Source organism: Ranitomeya variabilis, chromosome 2 (assembly GCF_051348905.1).
Source record: "Ranitomeya variabilis isolate aRanVar5 chromosome 2, aRanVar5.hap1, whole genome shotgun sequence".
NCBI lineage: Eukaryota > Metazoa > Chordata > Amphibia > Anura > Dendrobatidae > Ranitomeya > Ranitomeya variabilis.
This window is the reverse complement of record NC_135233.1, coordinates 480,973,830-480,991,204: the sequence shown is the minus strand read 5'-3', so window position 1 is coordinate 480,991,204 and position 17,375 is coordinate 480,973,830. Positions and strand designations below refer to the sequence as shown.

The 17,375-nt window shown below is 38.7% G+C and overlaps 1 protein-coding gene across 1 annotated transcript in view; it reads right to left on the bottom strand.

Moving 5' to 3' along the window:
• LOC143803849 (mucin-5AC-like) overlaps positions 1-17,375 on the bottom strand; it is a 47,620-nt gene that overhangs the window by 10,481 nt on the left and 19,764 nt on the right. The window contains exons 33-52 of the mRNA XM_077281613.1: positions 16,825-17,297; positions 13,279-16,679; positions 12,949-13,184; positions 12,590-12,764; positions 11,970-12,220; positions 11,559-11,742; positions 11,241-11,445; positions 8,568-8,752; positions 8,163-8,232; positions 7,311-7,411; positions 6,848-6,879; positions 6,025-6,202; positions 5,837-5,941; positions 5,644-5,684; positions 5,419-5,547; positions 5,216-5,314; positions 1,714-1,833; positions 1,274-1,372; positions 860-979; positions 595-693 (exon numbers count right to left, since the gene is read on the bottom strand). Of these exons, the coding sequence (XP_077137728.1) occupies positions 595-693; positions 860-979; positions 1,274-1,372; positions 1,714-1,833; positions 5,216-5,314; positions 5,419-5,547; positions 5,644-5,684; positions 5,837-5,941; positions 6,025-6,202; positions 6,848-6,879; positions 7,311-7,411; positions 8,163-8,232; positions 8,568-8,752; positions 11,241-11,445; positions 11,559-11,742; positions 11,970-12,220; positions 12,590-12,764; positions 12,949-13,184; positions 13,279-16,679; positions 16,825-17,297 (6,303 nt within the window). The remainder of the gene's footprint in view (positions 1-594; positions 694-859; positions 980-1,273; positions 1,373-1,713; positions 1,834-5,215; positions 5,315-5,418; positions 5,548-5,643; positions 5,685-5,836; positions 5,942-6,024; positions 6,203-6,847; positions 6,880-7,310; positions 7,412-8,162; positions 8,233-8,567; positions 8,753-11,240; positions 11,446-11,558; positions 11,743-11,969; positions 12,221-12,589; positions 12,765-12,948; positions 13,185-13,278; positions 16,680-16,824; positions 17,298-17,375) is intronic.

The window sequence follows — 17,375 nt, the reverse complement described above, 5'->3', positions numbered from 1 at the left end:
GGCTCAGTGTTAGTCTATGGGGCAATGCACAAGCAAAAACTTTTCCTACAAACAAGCCTACCCAAGGAAAAAATCTCTGCATGCCTAAGTTTGATCCAATATTGGATCATACTCGGCCATACAAACCATTGAGTCCGTTGAAAGCATCAGACTTCACTTGCATGACAAATGAGTGCAATCTGATTTCCACAGAGTGATAGAATGGAGAAAATGCTGATTTTCTGATTTTGTTTCTCCATCTTATCCTCATCCAAGAGAATTGGATTCCACTATGCTAACACTCAGATCAAACTCTGATTTGAATTTGATCAGGGGTTTGCATAAATGACCCGATTTTATTGGGTGAGAGAAAATACAGTTATCTGCACCTAGCCCAATACTGAAGGTTTTCAGGGTTAACACCAAGGAATCCTGGTTGGTTTGGGTAGAAATGGGTTTAATGTGGGTGACCTTGTGCCGTCAAAGTGCCGTCAAAGAACAGTTATGCTATTTACTGCAAGGGAAGCTCAATACTTAGGGATCTATACAGTTTTCTTTATATGCAAAAATATATCTTAATGCAGTGAATTGCTTCTTGTAATGGCATTAGAATACCTTCAAAATGATTGTTGAGTTGTCTTTGCCGTTCATTACACAAGCATAAGGTATACATTTGCCACAGCAATCATCTTCAAAATGTACGAGTTCTGTTCCCTAAAAGATGCAAAATAATAAGACAAAAAAGAGTAGTAATTAAAAAATCTCTAAGCTGATAAATCAGGGAACAAATGTTTTCTTTCTAGTTCATACTTCATACTTCCTTTTCAATCAAAATTAGTTTCAATTACGTAATAAAATATGACTATGTAGGTGAACAAACCTCGATACAGTTGGAAGGATCGAGAAGTGGGCACGAAATGGTTGTCTTCTCAACATTATAGGTGCTGGAACAGGTGTACGTGGAGCACTTGTCTTCTGGTGGAACATACTTTTCTTCAGGCTGAAAATTAGTTAAATAATATCATGATTAATTTAGAACATACTTGAAAACGGTGACTAAGGTCAATATGTCTAGTGTATTTAAGTAGAATACAGTAGTTAAAAAGGAACTCATGACTTTTTTTTGAAGGCTACACAAAATGCATTTTTTCATAGTAGATAATGAGCACAGGAGAAAGCATAATTAAGGTTTCAGGAGCAAAATAGAATTTTAAGTTTCATTTTTATCCTTACATACAATTAAAACATGACTTGAGCAAAACCAATCATATATTGTTATTATTTTTGACTATACCTTCATAATTCTGGTTGTGTTGTCACTCAGATGGATCACACAGGCGTCTTTTACACATTTTCCACAACATTCGTCTGCAACTGTCTTGTATGCGTAGCCCTGGAGAGCAAGATATTTGCTTAGTTTCTAAAGTCTATAGGTCAGGGATCCTGCAAAGAAAGTGAGGAGGGACAAGTACTACAAGCTTGTCCTACCTAGGTGGGTGCAGAACTTCCAAGAGTTGTCTCAGATTCCCAAATAATTAATGTAAGGGAAAGAAGAGCAGCCCACTGAAATTCAAGGTTGGGCTATGATTTATTCCCCAAACTTCAGCAAGTCTCTGAAGCTTTGGTGATTAAATCCAAACCTTTTTAATAAAAAAAAAAATGTTGGGCTACTTTCCTCTCGTTTGCACATGGGCATTGTGATTTAGAGAGGTTCTAATACTAAATTGATCGTACCTGTTCACACTGTTCGATGGCACAAACCGTTCTGATTTCAACAGGCACATACTGATCTTCAATGTGGTGGCACTCAATCTGTTCACATGGCGTATCAGGCGAGCTCCATGTCTCACCAGGCTGTAAATACACAGTAAAATAAGATATTATACAGGTCCTTCTCAAAAAATTAGCATATAGTGTTAAATTTCATTATTTACCATAATGTAATGATTACAATTAAACTTTCATATATTATAGATTCATTATCCACCAACTGAAATTTGTCAGGTCTTTTATTGTTTTAATACTGATGATTTTGGCATACAACTCCTGATAACCCAAAAAACCTGTCTCAATAAATTAGCATATTTCACCCGACCAATCAAATAAAAGTATTTTTTAATACCAAACAAAAAAACCATCAAATAATAATGTTCAGTTATGCACTCAATACTTGGTCGGGAATCCTTTGGCAGAAATGACTGCTTCAATGCGGCGTGGCATGGAGGCAATCAGCTTGTGACACTGCTGAGATGTTATGGAGGTCCAGGATGCTTCAATAGCAGCCTTAAGCTCATCCAGAGTGTTGGGTCTTGCATCTCTCAACTTTCTCTTCACAATATCCCACAGATTCTCTATGGGGTTCAGGTCTGGAGAGTTGGCAGGCCAATTGAGCACAGTAATACCATGGTCAGTAAACCATTTACCAGTGGTTTTGGCACTGTGAGCAGGTGCCAGGTCGTGCTGAAAAATGAAATCTTCATCTCCATAAAGCATTTCAGCCGATGGAAGCATGAAGTGCTCCAAAATCTCCTGATAGCTAGCTGCATTGACCCTGCCCTTGATGAAACACAGTGGACCAACACCAGCAGCTGACATGGCACCCCACACCATCACTGACTGTGGGTACTTGACACTGGACTTCAGGCATTTTGGCATTTCCTTCTCCCCAGTCTTCCTCCAGACTCTGGCACCTTGATTTCCGAATGACATGCAAAATTTGCTTTCATCAGAAAAAAGTACTTGGGACCACTTAGCAACAGTCCAGTGCTGCTTCTCTGTAGCCCAGGTCAGGCGCTTCTGCCGCTGTTTATGGTTCAAAAGTGGCTTTACCTGGGGAATGCGGCACCTGTAGCCCATTTCCTGCACACGCCAGACTCAGTCCACTGCTTCCTCAGGTTCCCCAAGGTCTGGAATCGGTCCTTCTCCACAATCTTCCTCAGGGTCCGGTCACCTCTTCTCGTTGTACAGCGTTTTCTGCCACATTGTTTCCTTCCAACAGACTTACCATTGAGGTGCCTTGATACAGCACTCTGGGAACAGCCTATTTGTTGAGAAATTTCTTTCTGGGTCTTACCCTCTTGCTTGAGGGTGTCAATGATGGCCTTCTTGACATCTGTCAGGTCGCTAGTCTTACCCATGATGGGGGTTTTGAGTAATGAACCAGGCAGGGAGTTTTTAAAAGCCTCGGGTATCTTTTGCATGTGTTTAGAGTTAATTAGTTGATTCAGAAGATTAGGGTAATAGGTCATTTAGAGAACCTTTTCTTGATATGCTAATTTATTGAGACAGGTTTTTTGGGTTATCAGGAGTTGTATGCCAAAATCATCAGTATTAAAACAATAAAAGACCTGACAAATTTCAGTTGGTGGATAATGAATCTATAATATATGAAAGTTTAATTGTAATCATTACATTATGGTAAATAATGAAATTTAACACTATATGCTAATTTTTTGAGAAGGACCTGTACAGATATAAGAAGTTACAAATCCAAATGTGTGCACAAAATGAAGAATTCAAAATTAAAAGGGTTGTCTAAGGACTAACATATTTAAATTTTTCCTCTGGAATATGTCATCAATATGAAATCGGTGGAGGACTGAGCAGCTAACTCCCCCAGTACTCAAATTCTAGCTGCTCAAGCAGCAGCCAGATAGTGGCAGTGTACAGAGTGGAAAACCACAGCTTGATGCATTGTTTAGCATCTAATACTGGGTATTTGGTTACTTTTATCGGCCTTCGGCTCGATCCTGAGACATTGAGACTTGATGGATAAACGATCTGTAGACCAAGTACTGCAGTTTTTTTCCCATTTATGTTTTTGTGGAGGTACTGGAGCCCCACTAATATCACCATAGATAAGTCATTAATATTTTAACTTGAACAAATCCTTCAAGAAAATTGTTTTTGTGCTCTGGTGGCCATTTGCAGTCGATAGATTTAAAGATGTATAACAGGATTGCAACGTATAACTTGAAAGGCTTTTATACCAATAAACATATAATAAATAATAATAATACCAATTATAGACTTAAAGAGGTTGCTCGAGACTTTAACATTGATGACCTATCCTTAGGATAGCTCATCAATGTATGATCAATAGAGGTGTGTCACCCAGCGCCCCTGCCGATCGGTGACTGGAACTGCTCAGTTATGGCTCTGCACAGCTCTGTCTCTGTGCTGCACATCTACCCCTATTCAAATCTATTGGGTGTGGATGTTTAGAACGCGACCCCGGCCACTATACCTTCAATAGAGCCAGAGCAAGTGATCGGCGGGGTGCAGAGAGTTGCACCCCCACAGATCAGACATTGATGATCTATTATAAAGATAGTTAATCAATGGTAAAGTCCAAGACAACTCCTTTAACTATAGACTTTTCAGCTGTCATCAGTATAAGACAAGAAAACCATGCCAGGGGCAAATGCAGGATATTCAAAGAGAGTTTTACAAGTTTCTTGATGTTCAAAGTGTGGACAGTATGATAACCTGTGATGCCAACATTATAAATGAATTGTATGGAATTTCTGTATGTCTTTCTATATCATATATGCATTATGCATATATGGTAATAAAGTTCATAATGCGTTATATAAATGCATGATAAACATTATTCAGAATAAACTAGTTTGAATATGAGTTACTAAATTATAAGGGCTTATGCCAATGAACGTATTTTTGATGAGTGTGATCCGACAAAACATCAGATCACACTCGGCTCAGTGTTAGTCTATGGGGCCGGGCACAAGCAAAAACTTTTCCTTCATCCAAGGTAAAAATCGCTGTATGCCTGAGTTTGATCCAATATTGGATCTCAATCGGCCATACAAGCCATTGAGTCCGCTGAAAACATTGGACTTCACTTGCATGACAAATGAGTTTTCTTCATCTTCTCCTCATCCAATAGAATTGTAGCCCACTATGCTGACACTCTGATCAAACTCTGATTCGAGTTTGATCAGAGTGTGATTTGCATAAACAACCTGATTTTATTGGATGAAAGAAAATATAGTTGTCTGCACCTAGCCTAATACTGAAGGTTTTAAGGATTAACACAAAGGAATTCTGGTTGGTTTGAATAGCAATGGGTTTAGTGTGGGTGACCCTGTGCCGTCAAAGTACAGTTATGCTATTGGCTATGAGGAAAGCTCAATACTTTGGGATCTATACAGTTTTCCTTATATGCAAAAATACATTTTAATACAGTGAATTGCTTCTAGTAATGGCATTAGAATACCTTCAAAATGATTGTTGAGTTGTCCTTGCCATTCATTATACAAGCATAAGGTATGCATTTGCCACAGCAATCATCTTCAGAATGTACGAGTTCCATTCCCTAAAAGATGCAAAATAATTGGTAAATATAAAATACATTTAAATATGATGCCCATGTAAAATAAGCTGTGAATAGATAAGAACATTTGTATTCTTGGTACTGACCGGTTCACATTCCGTTTTGCATTTTATGGGTTGACATGACACTTTGTATAGTAAGGTCTCTGTATCTCTCTCATGTGAACAAGAACAGTCCTTGCATACATTTTTGGCTTGTGGAATATTAGATCCGGGCTATAAAAAGAAAAAAAAAGCAAAATCATTTTTTTTGTCCAACTATGACTTTATTCTTTCATTTCAGATATTAAAAGGTTCAATTTTTGCACTTACTTTGTACGTGTTGTCATCGTACACACAGACCTCCGTTGCATCTGTTTTAGAAGATCAAAATGTTTATTAGAATAATATATACAATACTTGTATTTGAATACACAGTATAAAGCAAAGAGCTTTTTTCACCAATAAAATAGTTTGAGATATAGAAACCTGGCAAAAACTTTATGTAGTGATCTATGACACTTACTGCAGTTATATGATGGGCAGCAATCATCTTCTGACAGGTCGATGGCAATCTCAAATCCGAGAGGACACTTCCTCTCCTTCTCCAGGCAGTAGCTGACGTTACATACTACAGACAGAGAGATGGTTGAGTCCAACTCCATATCAAGAAATCATTCAACTGTCAAGAAATGTTAAGAGTATTTTGCTTACTGCATTCATTAATCATGCAACATGGCTGCTCGGGATTTGGTCGCTCCTTGATGATAAATCCATCTTTCTCACAGGATAACTTTTCTAATGGAGGACATTTCAATGGCTGACACTGGACAGTAAGAGAGTTCTTTTCACATGTACATTCTTTGCATTGGCTTGTCCAGGTCTCTCCAGGCTGTGAACATGAAAGTACAGGAATTGTTTTTATGTGATGCAAAACTTTATAGCTTAAAAGTGTTTTTCCATTATCATTCTTCAGGAGTACAAAGCTTCCCAGTCTCCCAAGCTTCCTGCTTCTTAGGTAGGCAATGTGCTCATGATGATTAACAGTTTGGATCAGTGGCATCGTTGCTCTTCTGGTCCAAACTGCAGGCAGAGGCAGCTTTTCATCTGCAGCCAGCAGAGGGACGCCGAAGCTGTCCAAACCCAGCTAGCTTCAGAGCAGAGCTTGCAAACTCTATAGCACTGCACTCCTTGCCTAGAAATCTGGCCACCATTGACAGAAGCAGCAGTGGCCAGTAACCTATCTAACAAAATGCAAACTATGACATTTAATAACCTTCCGTTCTTGCGAATGGAGAAAATGTATGAATGGTAAATTAAAAAGTTGTTTTTACAAGCACTTTGTAATTTTGCCTATTTAAGAAGATGAGACTCCCTCTCGCCTTTTATTTCATCTCCTTTTTGACTATTCTGGGTACCATCTGTGCAGGCCATCTGGGCTTGCTTTCTGCTTTCTCCCCTCTTTTTCTTGGCTATAACATAGTTTCCTTGTCATTTAAGTTTATAAAGCGAATATATAATGTAATATATTACTCACATTTGTGGGCATTCCATCAGGGCCAGCGCAAGCTGGAAGAAAAACAAAAAATCACATTCATTTTTTGTCATCAAAAATATTTTATTGCGATATGCTACAATTATTTTCAGTTTTTATCGTGAGCATATACTTTAATAGTTTGTGCAGTTTGGGCTTTAGGTGGGCTCCATATAATAACATTCAGAACACAAAATTACAGCTATAACCAGGCATTTTTAAGGCTTTTAAGAATTATGTTTGGCCGCCTGATAACTCTGCAGTTAGGTATATAAATATATATTTTGGAAATTTAGTTAGTGCTCTACCCTTTTTCCCATTTGAGATATAATGTACTTTTCAATATTTTACTCTCCTAGCCAAGTCTTTGTGGTCTATGACTACTAGATGTGAATTATTTAAAAACTGTTTTTTACCCAATAATTTTTTACCAAACATTTCAGTGTTTGTATATGTAGATACATACTGCAGCTCTTAACGCAAACGTCGGTGACAGAGTTGAACAGTATATCTCCTTCAGGACAGAAACAGCCTTCGCCTTGGTCATCCTTAGAGTTCTGAACATCTCTGCAATGACAATAAAAATGTAAATGCACATATGTGTCATATATTATTACATGTTGATCAGTCCTCTCGGTCTTAAAGGGGATGTCCCATGAAGATAATATAATTTACACATTGAATGAAACATGGAGATCTATTCACTGCCGCTACTACAGTTATTGCTAAGGGAAGTTGTGTCCAGTCACAAATTGTAAAGCAAGTGGGAGCTAAATTTAGTTAAAAGGACTTGAGCATTAATAGCCTGTCCTTAGGATCGGTCATCAATTTCTGATTGGTTTGGGTATGACACCCGGCACCCCAACCGATCATCTGTTCCCATTATCAGTGGCAGCCGGAATTGCTAAACACAGCTCCATTAACGGAATTGTGTCCACCTCCGGATAATACACATCTGTCCCCTGTTTAATTGAATAATGAGCGGATGTGCAGTACCCAGCTGCGGCTATTATACGGTTGATGTAGCTGCTGTTACACTGGATACAAACAATCGATGTGAGTACTGGGTGTCGTACCCCAGATATTGATGACATATCCAAATAATTAGGCCATCAATTTTAAAGGCCTGGACCGTCTCTTTAATAGAGGGAGGTTTTCAACCAGTGGATTGCCCTCAATGACTGACATATGTACTCAGAATATGGTAAGTGATGAGTCAATCTCTAAAATCTTAACTAATTTACAGATCAAATGAATCAGTTTTCATTTCATATTTGCAGAAATAACATATGGAGATTTTTATTTAAAGCATTCTTACTTGTTGTCACAGGTCTTGACATGCATTGGTCCACAAGGGTTGTACACCTTTCCAGCAGGGCAACTGTATGCTACATTTCAGAAAAAAAAGAGCAAATTAGATTATAATCTTTACAACGTACAACAACTGACATTACCAATTATATAAAATGCTATAAGTATTATAAGTAGCAAAGACACAATGATGGGGATACAGTATATACCAGTGCAAAGTAAAACTTATGAAATTGAAGTGCAAAACCAATTCAGTTGATAAGACACCATAATAATGGAAAAACAAATAAAAGTACAATCTCATTGGTGTGGCAAAGACTAAAAATGTTTTCTTTTAAACTGATTATTTTTATAGATCTTCCCCTGTGGTTGAAAATCATATAAAATTTAAAAAAAAATTAAAAACACTTACGACAATGTCCTTTAGTCTTGTTTCTCCAGTTCACACAAATTCCAGTGTCAATGCACAAAGAGGCATAAACTTCCAAACTGGAACACGCTGTTTGCTCAGAGTTATTGCGCATACGACAGGAATCAAAGGCACAGGCTTCATGAAAGTGTTTTGGATTAATAAATTTGTGACAATCAGCAAATACCCTTTAAAATTAGAAGGAAATACATATGTTATTATATGTATATTACTAGATGCCAGTATTATAGTAATGATTTAAATATGATTCAGTAATAGAAAAAATTTTGTACCAGGAACAAGGGACTCTATGCAATACACACAAGACGACAGTCATTACTGGTATGAGGGGTGGTTACAACCTTGTGTCGGCTGCAGGCAGTGAAGCAATAAAAGAAAAGTACAAGCTTGGTGTGACGTATTTTCTGATAAATGACACCACCACCCAATACACTGGCACAAGTGATCCTCACACCGAATCTGGTCACAGTCCCCTGGGGACAATTAATTTATCCTTCTGGCTGGTTATTTAATACAGTATTGCCCCCTTGTGAGCAAGGGTGGTAGAAACCGCTCCTCAGTACATGTGTGATCAGTGACAAGTCACTGTGTGCTCCTGTATTTAGTATCCTTCATCTGACCAGGTCACTTCATAGTCTGGATATTTCAATTTTATTTATTCCATGGTTGATGCATGCTTGGCACCACCAAAATTCAGTGAGTAGCTATAAATGTGGATTTTCCTGTTGTCATAGACTAACCTTTCCCGATCTATGAAGCTGTCATGTCATAGATATCAGTGTGATCTGCCCAGCCATGATGTCCTTGTACAAGTCCAACCCTTCTGTCATATTGACCGGGATGAGTACGTACTTGAACACCCCATCTGCGTCTATATCTACCACTGAAGTCTGCCCCAAGCTGAGCTCCGCCATCGTCTGTCCAGGACAGCACATCAGCCAATCCGCTATCAACTCACCCCCACCTTCAGTTTAACCAAATGTATTATAGTATACAGTGTGGGAAATAATTATTTGCTCCCTTGCTGATTTTGTACATTTGCCCATTGACAACTGTTGGTACAAGAGTAAAAAAAAATGAAAGAAATACACAATCGACATCAATCTGGGGCACCATGCAAAATCTCACCTCATGGGGTATCCTTGATAATGAGGAAAGTGAAATTATCAGCCTAAAACTACACAGGGGGAACTTGTTAATGATCTCAGTGCAGCTGGGACCACAGTCACAAAGAAAACCATTGGTAACACATTACTCTGTAAAGGTTTAAAATCCTCCAGTACCCACAAAGCCTCCCTTCTCAAGCAGGCACATGTGCAGGCCCGTCTGAAGTTTGCCATTGTACACCTGGATGATTCTGTGAGTGATTGGGAGAAGGGGCTGTGGTCAGATGAGACAAAAATTTTGCTCTTTGGCATTAACTCAACTCGCCGTGTTTGGAGGAGGAGAAATGCTGCCTATGACCCAAAGAACACTGTCCAAAGTGTCATGCATTGAGGTGGAACAATTATATTTTGGGCGTGTTCTCTGCTAAGGGCACAGGACTACTTCACCGCATCAATGGGAGTATGGATGGAGCCATGTACCATAAAATCCTGAGTGCTAATTTCCTTAGCTCCGCCAGGACATTAAAAATGGGTCATGGCTGGGTCTTCCAGCAAGACAATGACCCAAAACATACGGTCAAGGCAACGAAGGAGTGGCTCAAAAAGAAGCACATTAAGGCCATGGAGTGGCCTAACTAATCAGTCTCCAGACCTTAATCCCATAGAAAACGTATGGAGGGAGTTGCAGCTCCGAGTTGCCAAGCGACAGCCCCAAATTTTAATGATTTAGAGATCTGCAAGGAGGAGTGGACCAAAATTCCTCCTGACATGGGCGCAACCCTCATCATCAGCTGCAAAAAACATCAGACTGCTGTGCTAGCCAACAAGGGTTTTGCCATCATTTAGTCTTGTTTGCCAGAGGAATCAAATACTTATTTCTCACTGCAAAATGCAAATACATTTATATAATTTATACAATGTGATTTTCTGGATTTCATTTTTGATATTCTATCTCTCAATGCTAAAATTATCCTACCCATAAAATGATAGACTGTTCATGTCTTTGTCAGTGGGCAAACTTTCAAAATCAGCAAGGGATAAAATACTGATTTCCCCCCACAGTATAAGCCATTATGTGCACTAGCATTGCAGCTTAGTAATTTTGATTAAAGTGCAACTGTCAGGAGAACTTGCAGCAGAATTTCTATTTCTGCCTTTAGCTCCTCTCTCTCTATAAACTTTTATGGGCAGCAACTGTCATCTCCTATCTCGGTAATATGAAGTTGTGTCTTTACTGAATACAGAAATTACCCAAGAACTAAAAGTGAAAGATCAGTCCCATGAGGTGAAATAAACAAAATTCTCATATGACAAGAATGGTTAGATTTCTGGGTACTCTTGATTTATGAAATAAAAATTAAAATTATGTTTATTCTTTAAGTTGTAATACCAGGCTCAACCTGTGGACAAGAATATTGACATTTATGAAAAAAAATTGAGTTTTTCATACCTACCCGAAAATTTTAAAGAAACACAAAAAGAGCATTATTTTTATCATACATTGTACAGTATGACATGAAATGTATTGAACAATTATATTCCAACTTACTCGCTTAAGATGATATCACAAATTTCTGATGGTGGGCATGTTGGAGCTGGAGTAGGGTGAAGCGGTGGTGAAGTTGGTGGAGGTGAATGACAGTATGGCTGGCCTGTTACATTGACCTTCCAGTGGTTAGCCATCTTGGAGCAATCTTTCACTATCTTACCATCTGGCAATCTGCAGTCTTCGGTGCTGTTGTTCGAGCAAGTACCTAAGTTGGAATACAATGTGAAATATTTGTTAATGTTCATGTCTGCTGTTTTTTTGGATATATATAGCTAAAGCTAAAAAAAAATTTAAAAAAATATCTGGAATATCACGTACCACACTGTCCTTCAGTATTGTAGCCAAATTTACTGAATGGCAATTTAATAACAAATATCATTCCACTGAATGAGATGAATGCATCTATTTCTGGGATCTCCACATTCATGTTAATGCCAGTACTAGATACAGTAATGCCATCCTTGGTGAACCCTGGAGTTACCCAGTCGTTATTCCATCTAATCTGTAAACAGTAGGTGGAAATTGTTAAGAGGCAAATAGATAACAGTCAGTGCAGTCACAATGAAGCAAAATAGACAAAATGGTCATCATCAGAGAATATGAAACCAATATAGCTTATAGTACAAACAGTAATTCAAAGGCCATATGGACTTGGAGATTTTGGAAGTTGGCATTGTTAATTGGTGTAGTAGAAAAGTTTGAATCAGGACTTTCGACTTGTTTTCTTACCCTGTTTCTCATTCTTCCTTCGTACATCATACGTGTCAATACAATTTCAATAGATTTATAGTAAATCAAGATAGATTGTGGACAGGACAAACCATCTTCAGCATCACAGAAGTAGTTGTCAACAAGGACCCGGAAGTTGTCATATTTGGGAGTAATCTGCTGCACAAGAACATATGTACAATTGTCCAGGAAAGTGTAATAGGTGCCATCAAAGGTGATGTAATGAGGGTCACCCCATCCGCTACACACACCTATTGGAAGTTAAAAAGAATGAAATCAGATTTAGATCATTAAACATTTATGTCTAATAAAAACATCTCAGATCTTTATTTAGAGAAAAACAGAATGTAATCTCTAAATGGCTTTGGATGCTCCACCTCATTAATACTAATTTGCCTTAAACTTCTCTCACCAGGGAGTAATGAGGTTTTTTGAGGCTTTAATTGACTCTTTAGTTATTTTGATGTTAGGTTATTTGGAAAATTGATTTGAAAGAAGATCTAACATTGCAATTATTCTTCCCTTCAAAGAGCCTAGATTGCTAGTGTAAACAGCCTCTTATGAATTTTACTTATCATTATTATTACTTGCATAGAAAATGAGCATTTTGTAAAACTCACATTCACATTCATAATGTGAACAGCATCCATTTGCGCTCATCTTTTTCACAGGAGGGAATCCATTAGCACAGGACAGTGGCTTTTCTTCTGGACAAGTCACTGGCTCGAGGGTAACAACATTGTTTCCGTGGCATGTGGCCTTTGTACAGTTATTAATCATCCATGTTTCTTTAGTCTAGATAATGTAGAATTCAATGAAACAGAAAAATTAGAATAATTCCATTTCATCCAATTAGGTGAAATTAATACAAATTGATGTCAGTAATTATACCCCCCAAAATGTAAAGGACTCTTGAAGTTGTCTAAAATTAGGCCAGTTCATATAAAACAGCTGATATTAGTTATGTTAACATTGTTACCTTCTTAGGTGGGCAACCTTCTTCCTGTGTTGTAACAATTGTTGTTGTGGTAGTTGTTTTTTTAGGTGTAGTTGATGAAGTACTTGAGGATGTTGTTGTAAGTACAGTGGTTGTGGTAGATTTAACAGTGGTTGTAACTATACAAGGTCCTTTGTATCTTTCAGCTTCACACTCGTTATTACACTTTGCATAGAAGTAGCAACCTTCTGCGTCAGTCTTGTTATAGATGATTTCACCTAAAAATTAATAATAAGAGATGGAACTAAGTGTTAAGAACATAATAATCAATATGTTGAACCAATCAAGGCAATAAAAAAACATTAAACTTACCTGGTAAAAAGTGTTTGCTTTCAACACGGCAGAAGCATTTTGTAGTCTGTGTTGGTGTAGTCTCAGTTGTTCTTGGAGGTTTTGTTGTAGTTGTTTCCTTTGTGGTGGTTATAGTTGTGGTTTCTGTTGTAGTTGTTGGCACTGGAGTAGTTGTAGTAGTAGTGGGTCTTGTTGTAGTAGTCGGTGTGGTAGTGGTCATAGTTTCTGTTGTAGTTGGAGTTGTTGTAGGTGTGGTGGGGGTATTGGTTGTTGTTGAAGTGGTTGTAGGTGTTGTTGTTAGAGGAGGAGTTGTGCTGCAATGACTATAGTCATCACAACATAAGACCTTTATCTGGTAATTATAGCATTGCTTAACTTTTCCAGTTTGTTCTTTATTATTGCACACCAAACCAACATTGGCATCACAATGAACTATCTGTCCAACATTATCAATACTGATTTCTGAGAAATCTTCAGCTCTGCATTCAATATTTTTGGGATGTTTACAGATGTGTTTTCCTCTAGCCATTATGTTCTCAAAGATTTCTTTATCACCTCCGTCAAGTCCAGAAGTAGGAGTACCAACATCAATCCACTGTGTCCACTTGCATTGTGGCTGACAACCTGTTGATGGAGTTGTAGGAGGAGCAGTGGTAGTAGTTGGTGCTGAAGTAGTAGGTTTGGTGGTGGTGGTAGTTGTGGTTTCTGTTGTAGTTGGAGGCACTGGAGTAGTTGGGGTTGTTGTAGTAGTTGGTGTAGTGGTGGTTGTAGTTGTAGTTTCTGTTGTAGTTGGTGGCACTGTAGTAGTTGTAGTGGTAGTAGTTGGAGTTGTTGTAGGTGTGGTGGTGGTGGTTGTTGTTGAAGTGGTTGTAGGTGTTGTTGTTAGAGGAGAAGTTGTGCTGCAATGACTGTAGTCATCGCAACATAAGACCTTTATCTGGTAGTTATAGCATTGCTTAACTTTTCCAGTTTGTTCTTTATTGTTGCACACCAAACCAACATTGGCATCACAATGAACTATCTGTCCAACATTATCAATACTTATATCTGAGAAATCTTCAGCTCTGCATTCAATATTTTTGGGATGTTTACAAATGTGTTTTCCTCTAGCCATTATGTTCTCAAAGATTTCTTTATCTCCTCCATCAAGTCCAGAAGTAGGGGTACCAACATCAATCCACTGTGTCCACTTGCATTGTGGCTGACAACCTGTTGATGGAGTTGTAGGAGTAGTGGTAGTAGTTGGTGTTGAAGTAGTAGGTTTGGTGGTGGTGGTGGTAGTTGTGGTTTCTGTTGTAGTTGGAGGCACTGGAGTAGTTGGGGTTGTTGTAGTAGTTGGTGTAGTGGTGGTTGTAGTTGTAGTTTCTGTTGTAGTTGGTGGCACTGTAGTGGTTGTAGTAGTGGTAGTAGTTGGAGTTGTTGTAGGTGTGGTTGTGGTGGTGGGTGTTGTTGAAGTGGTTGTAGGTGTTGTTGTTAGAGGAGAAGTTGTGCTGCAATGACTGTAGTCATCACAACATAAGACCTTTATCTGGTAGTTATAGCATTGCTTAACTTTTCCAGTTTGTTCTTTATTGTTGCACACCAAACCAACATTGGCATCACAATGAACTATCTGTCCAACATTATCAATACTTATTTCTGAGAAATCTTCAGCTCTGCATTCAATATTTGAGGGATGTTTACAAATGTGTTTTCCTCTAGCCATTATGTTCTCAAAGATTTCTTTATCTCCTCCATCAAGTCCAGAAGTAGGAGTACCAACATCAATCCACTGTGTCCACTTGCATTGTGGCTGACAACCTGTTGATGGAGTTGTAGGAGTAGTGGTAGTAGTTGGTGTTGAAGTAGTAGGTTTGGTGGTGGTGGTGGTAGTTGTGGTTTCTGTTGTAGTTGGAGGCACTGGAGTAGTTGGGGTTGTTGTAGTAGTTGGTGTAGTGGTGGTTGTAGTTGTAGTTTCTGTTGTAGTTGGTGGCACTGTAGTAGTTGTAGTAGTGGTAGTAGTTGGAGTTGTTGTAGGTGTGGTTGTGGTGGTTGTTGTTGAAGTGGTTGTAGGTGTTGTTGTTAGAGGAGAAGTTGTGCTGCAATGACTGTAGTCATCGCAACATAAGACCTTTATCTGGTAGTTATAGCATTGCTTAACTTTTCCAGTTTGTTCTTTATTGTTGCACACCAAACCAACATTGGCATCACAATGAACTATCTGTCCAACATTATCAATACTTATTTCTGAGAAATCTTCAGCTCTGCATTCAATATTTGAGGGATGTTTACAAATGTGTTTTCCTTTAGCCATTATGTTCTCAAAGATTTCTTTATCTCCTCCATCAAGTCCAGAAGTAGGAGTACCAACATCAATCCACTGTGTCCACTTGCATTGTGGCTGACAACCTGTTGATGGAGTTGTAGGAGTAGTGGTAGTAGTTGGTGTTGAAGTAGTAGGTTTAGTGGTGGTGGTGGTAGTTGTGGTTTCTGTTGTAGTTGGAGGCACTGGAGTAGTTGGGGTTGTTGTAGTAGTTGGTGTAGTGGTGGTTGTAGTTGTAGTTTCTGTTGTAGTTGGTGGCACTGTAGTAGTTGTAGTAGTGGTAGTAGTTGGAGTTGTTGTAGGTGTGGTGGTGGTGGTTGTTGTTGAAGTGGTTGTAGGTGTTGTTGTTAGAGGAGGAGTTGTGCTGCAATGACTGTAGTCATCACAACATAAGACCTTTATCTGGTAGTTATAGCATTGCTTAACTTTTCCAGTTTGTTCTTTATCGTTGCACACCAAACCAACATTGGCATCACAATGAACTATCTGTCCAACATTATCAATACTTATTTCTGAGAAATCTTCAGCTCTGCATTCAATATTTTTGGGATGTTTACAAATGTGTTTTCCTCTAGCGATTATGTTCTCAAAGATTTCTTTATCTCCTCCATCAAGTCCAGAAGTAGGAGTACCAACATCAATCCACTTTGTCCACTTGCATTGTGCCTGACAACCTGTTGATGAAGTTGTTGTAGGAGTAGTTGTGGTAGTAGTTGGTGTTGAAGTAGTAGGTTTGGTGGTGGTGGTAGTTGTAGTTTCTGTTGTAGTTGGAGGCACTGGAGTAGTTGGGGTTTTTGTAATAGTTGGTGTGGTGGTGGTTGTAGTTGTAGTTTCTGTTGTAGTTGGTGGCACTGTAGTAGTTGTAGTAGTGGTAGTAGTTGGAGTTGTTGTAGGGGTGGTGGTGGTGATTGTTGTTGAAGTGGTTGTAGGTGTTGTTGTTAGAGGGGGAGTTGTGCTGCAATGACTGTAGTCATCGCAACATAAGACCTTTATCTGGTAGTTATAGCATTGCTTAACTTTTCCAGTTTGTTCTTTATTGTTGCACACCAAACCAACATTGGCATCACAATGAACTATCTGTCCAACATTATCAATACTTATTTCTGAGAAATCTTCAGCTCTGCATTCAATATTTTTTGGATGATTACAGATTTGTTTTCCTTTAGCCATTATGTTCTCAAAGATTTCTTTATCTCCTCCATCAATTCCAGAGGTAGGAGTACCAACATCAATCCACTTTGTCCACTTGCATTGTGCTTGGCAACCTGTTGATGAAGTTGTAGGAGGAGTGGTGGTAGTAGTTGGTGTTGAAGTAGTAGGTATGGTGGTTGTGGTGGTAGTTGTGGTTTCTGTTGTAGTTGGAGGCACTGGAGTAGTTGGGGTTGTTGTAGTAGTTGGTGTGGTGGTAGTTGTAGTTGTAGTTTCTGGTGTAGTTGTTGGCACTGGAGTAGTTGTAGTAGTAGTAGTAGTTGGGGTTGTTGTAGTAGTAGATGTGGTGGTGGTGGTGGTGGTAGTTGTTGTTTCTGTTGTAGTTGGTGGCACTGGAGTAGTTGTGGTAGTGGTAGTAGTTGGAGTTGTTGTAGGTGTGGTGGTGGTTGAAGTTGTAGTTTCTGTTGTAGTTGTTGGCACTGGAGTAGTTGTAGTAGTGGTGGTAGTTGGAGTTGTTGTAGGTGTGAGGGTGGTGATTGTTGTTGAAGTGGTTGTAGGTGTTGTTAGAGGAGGAGTTGTGCTGCAATGACTATAGTCATCACAACATAAGACCTTTATTTGGTAATTATAGCATTGCTTAACTTCTCCAGTTTGTTCTTTATTGTTG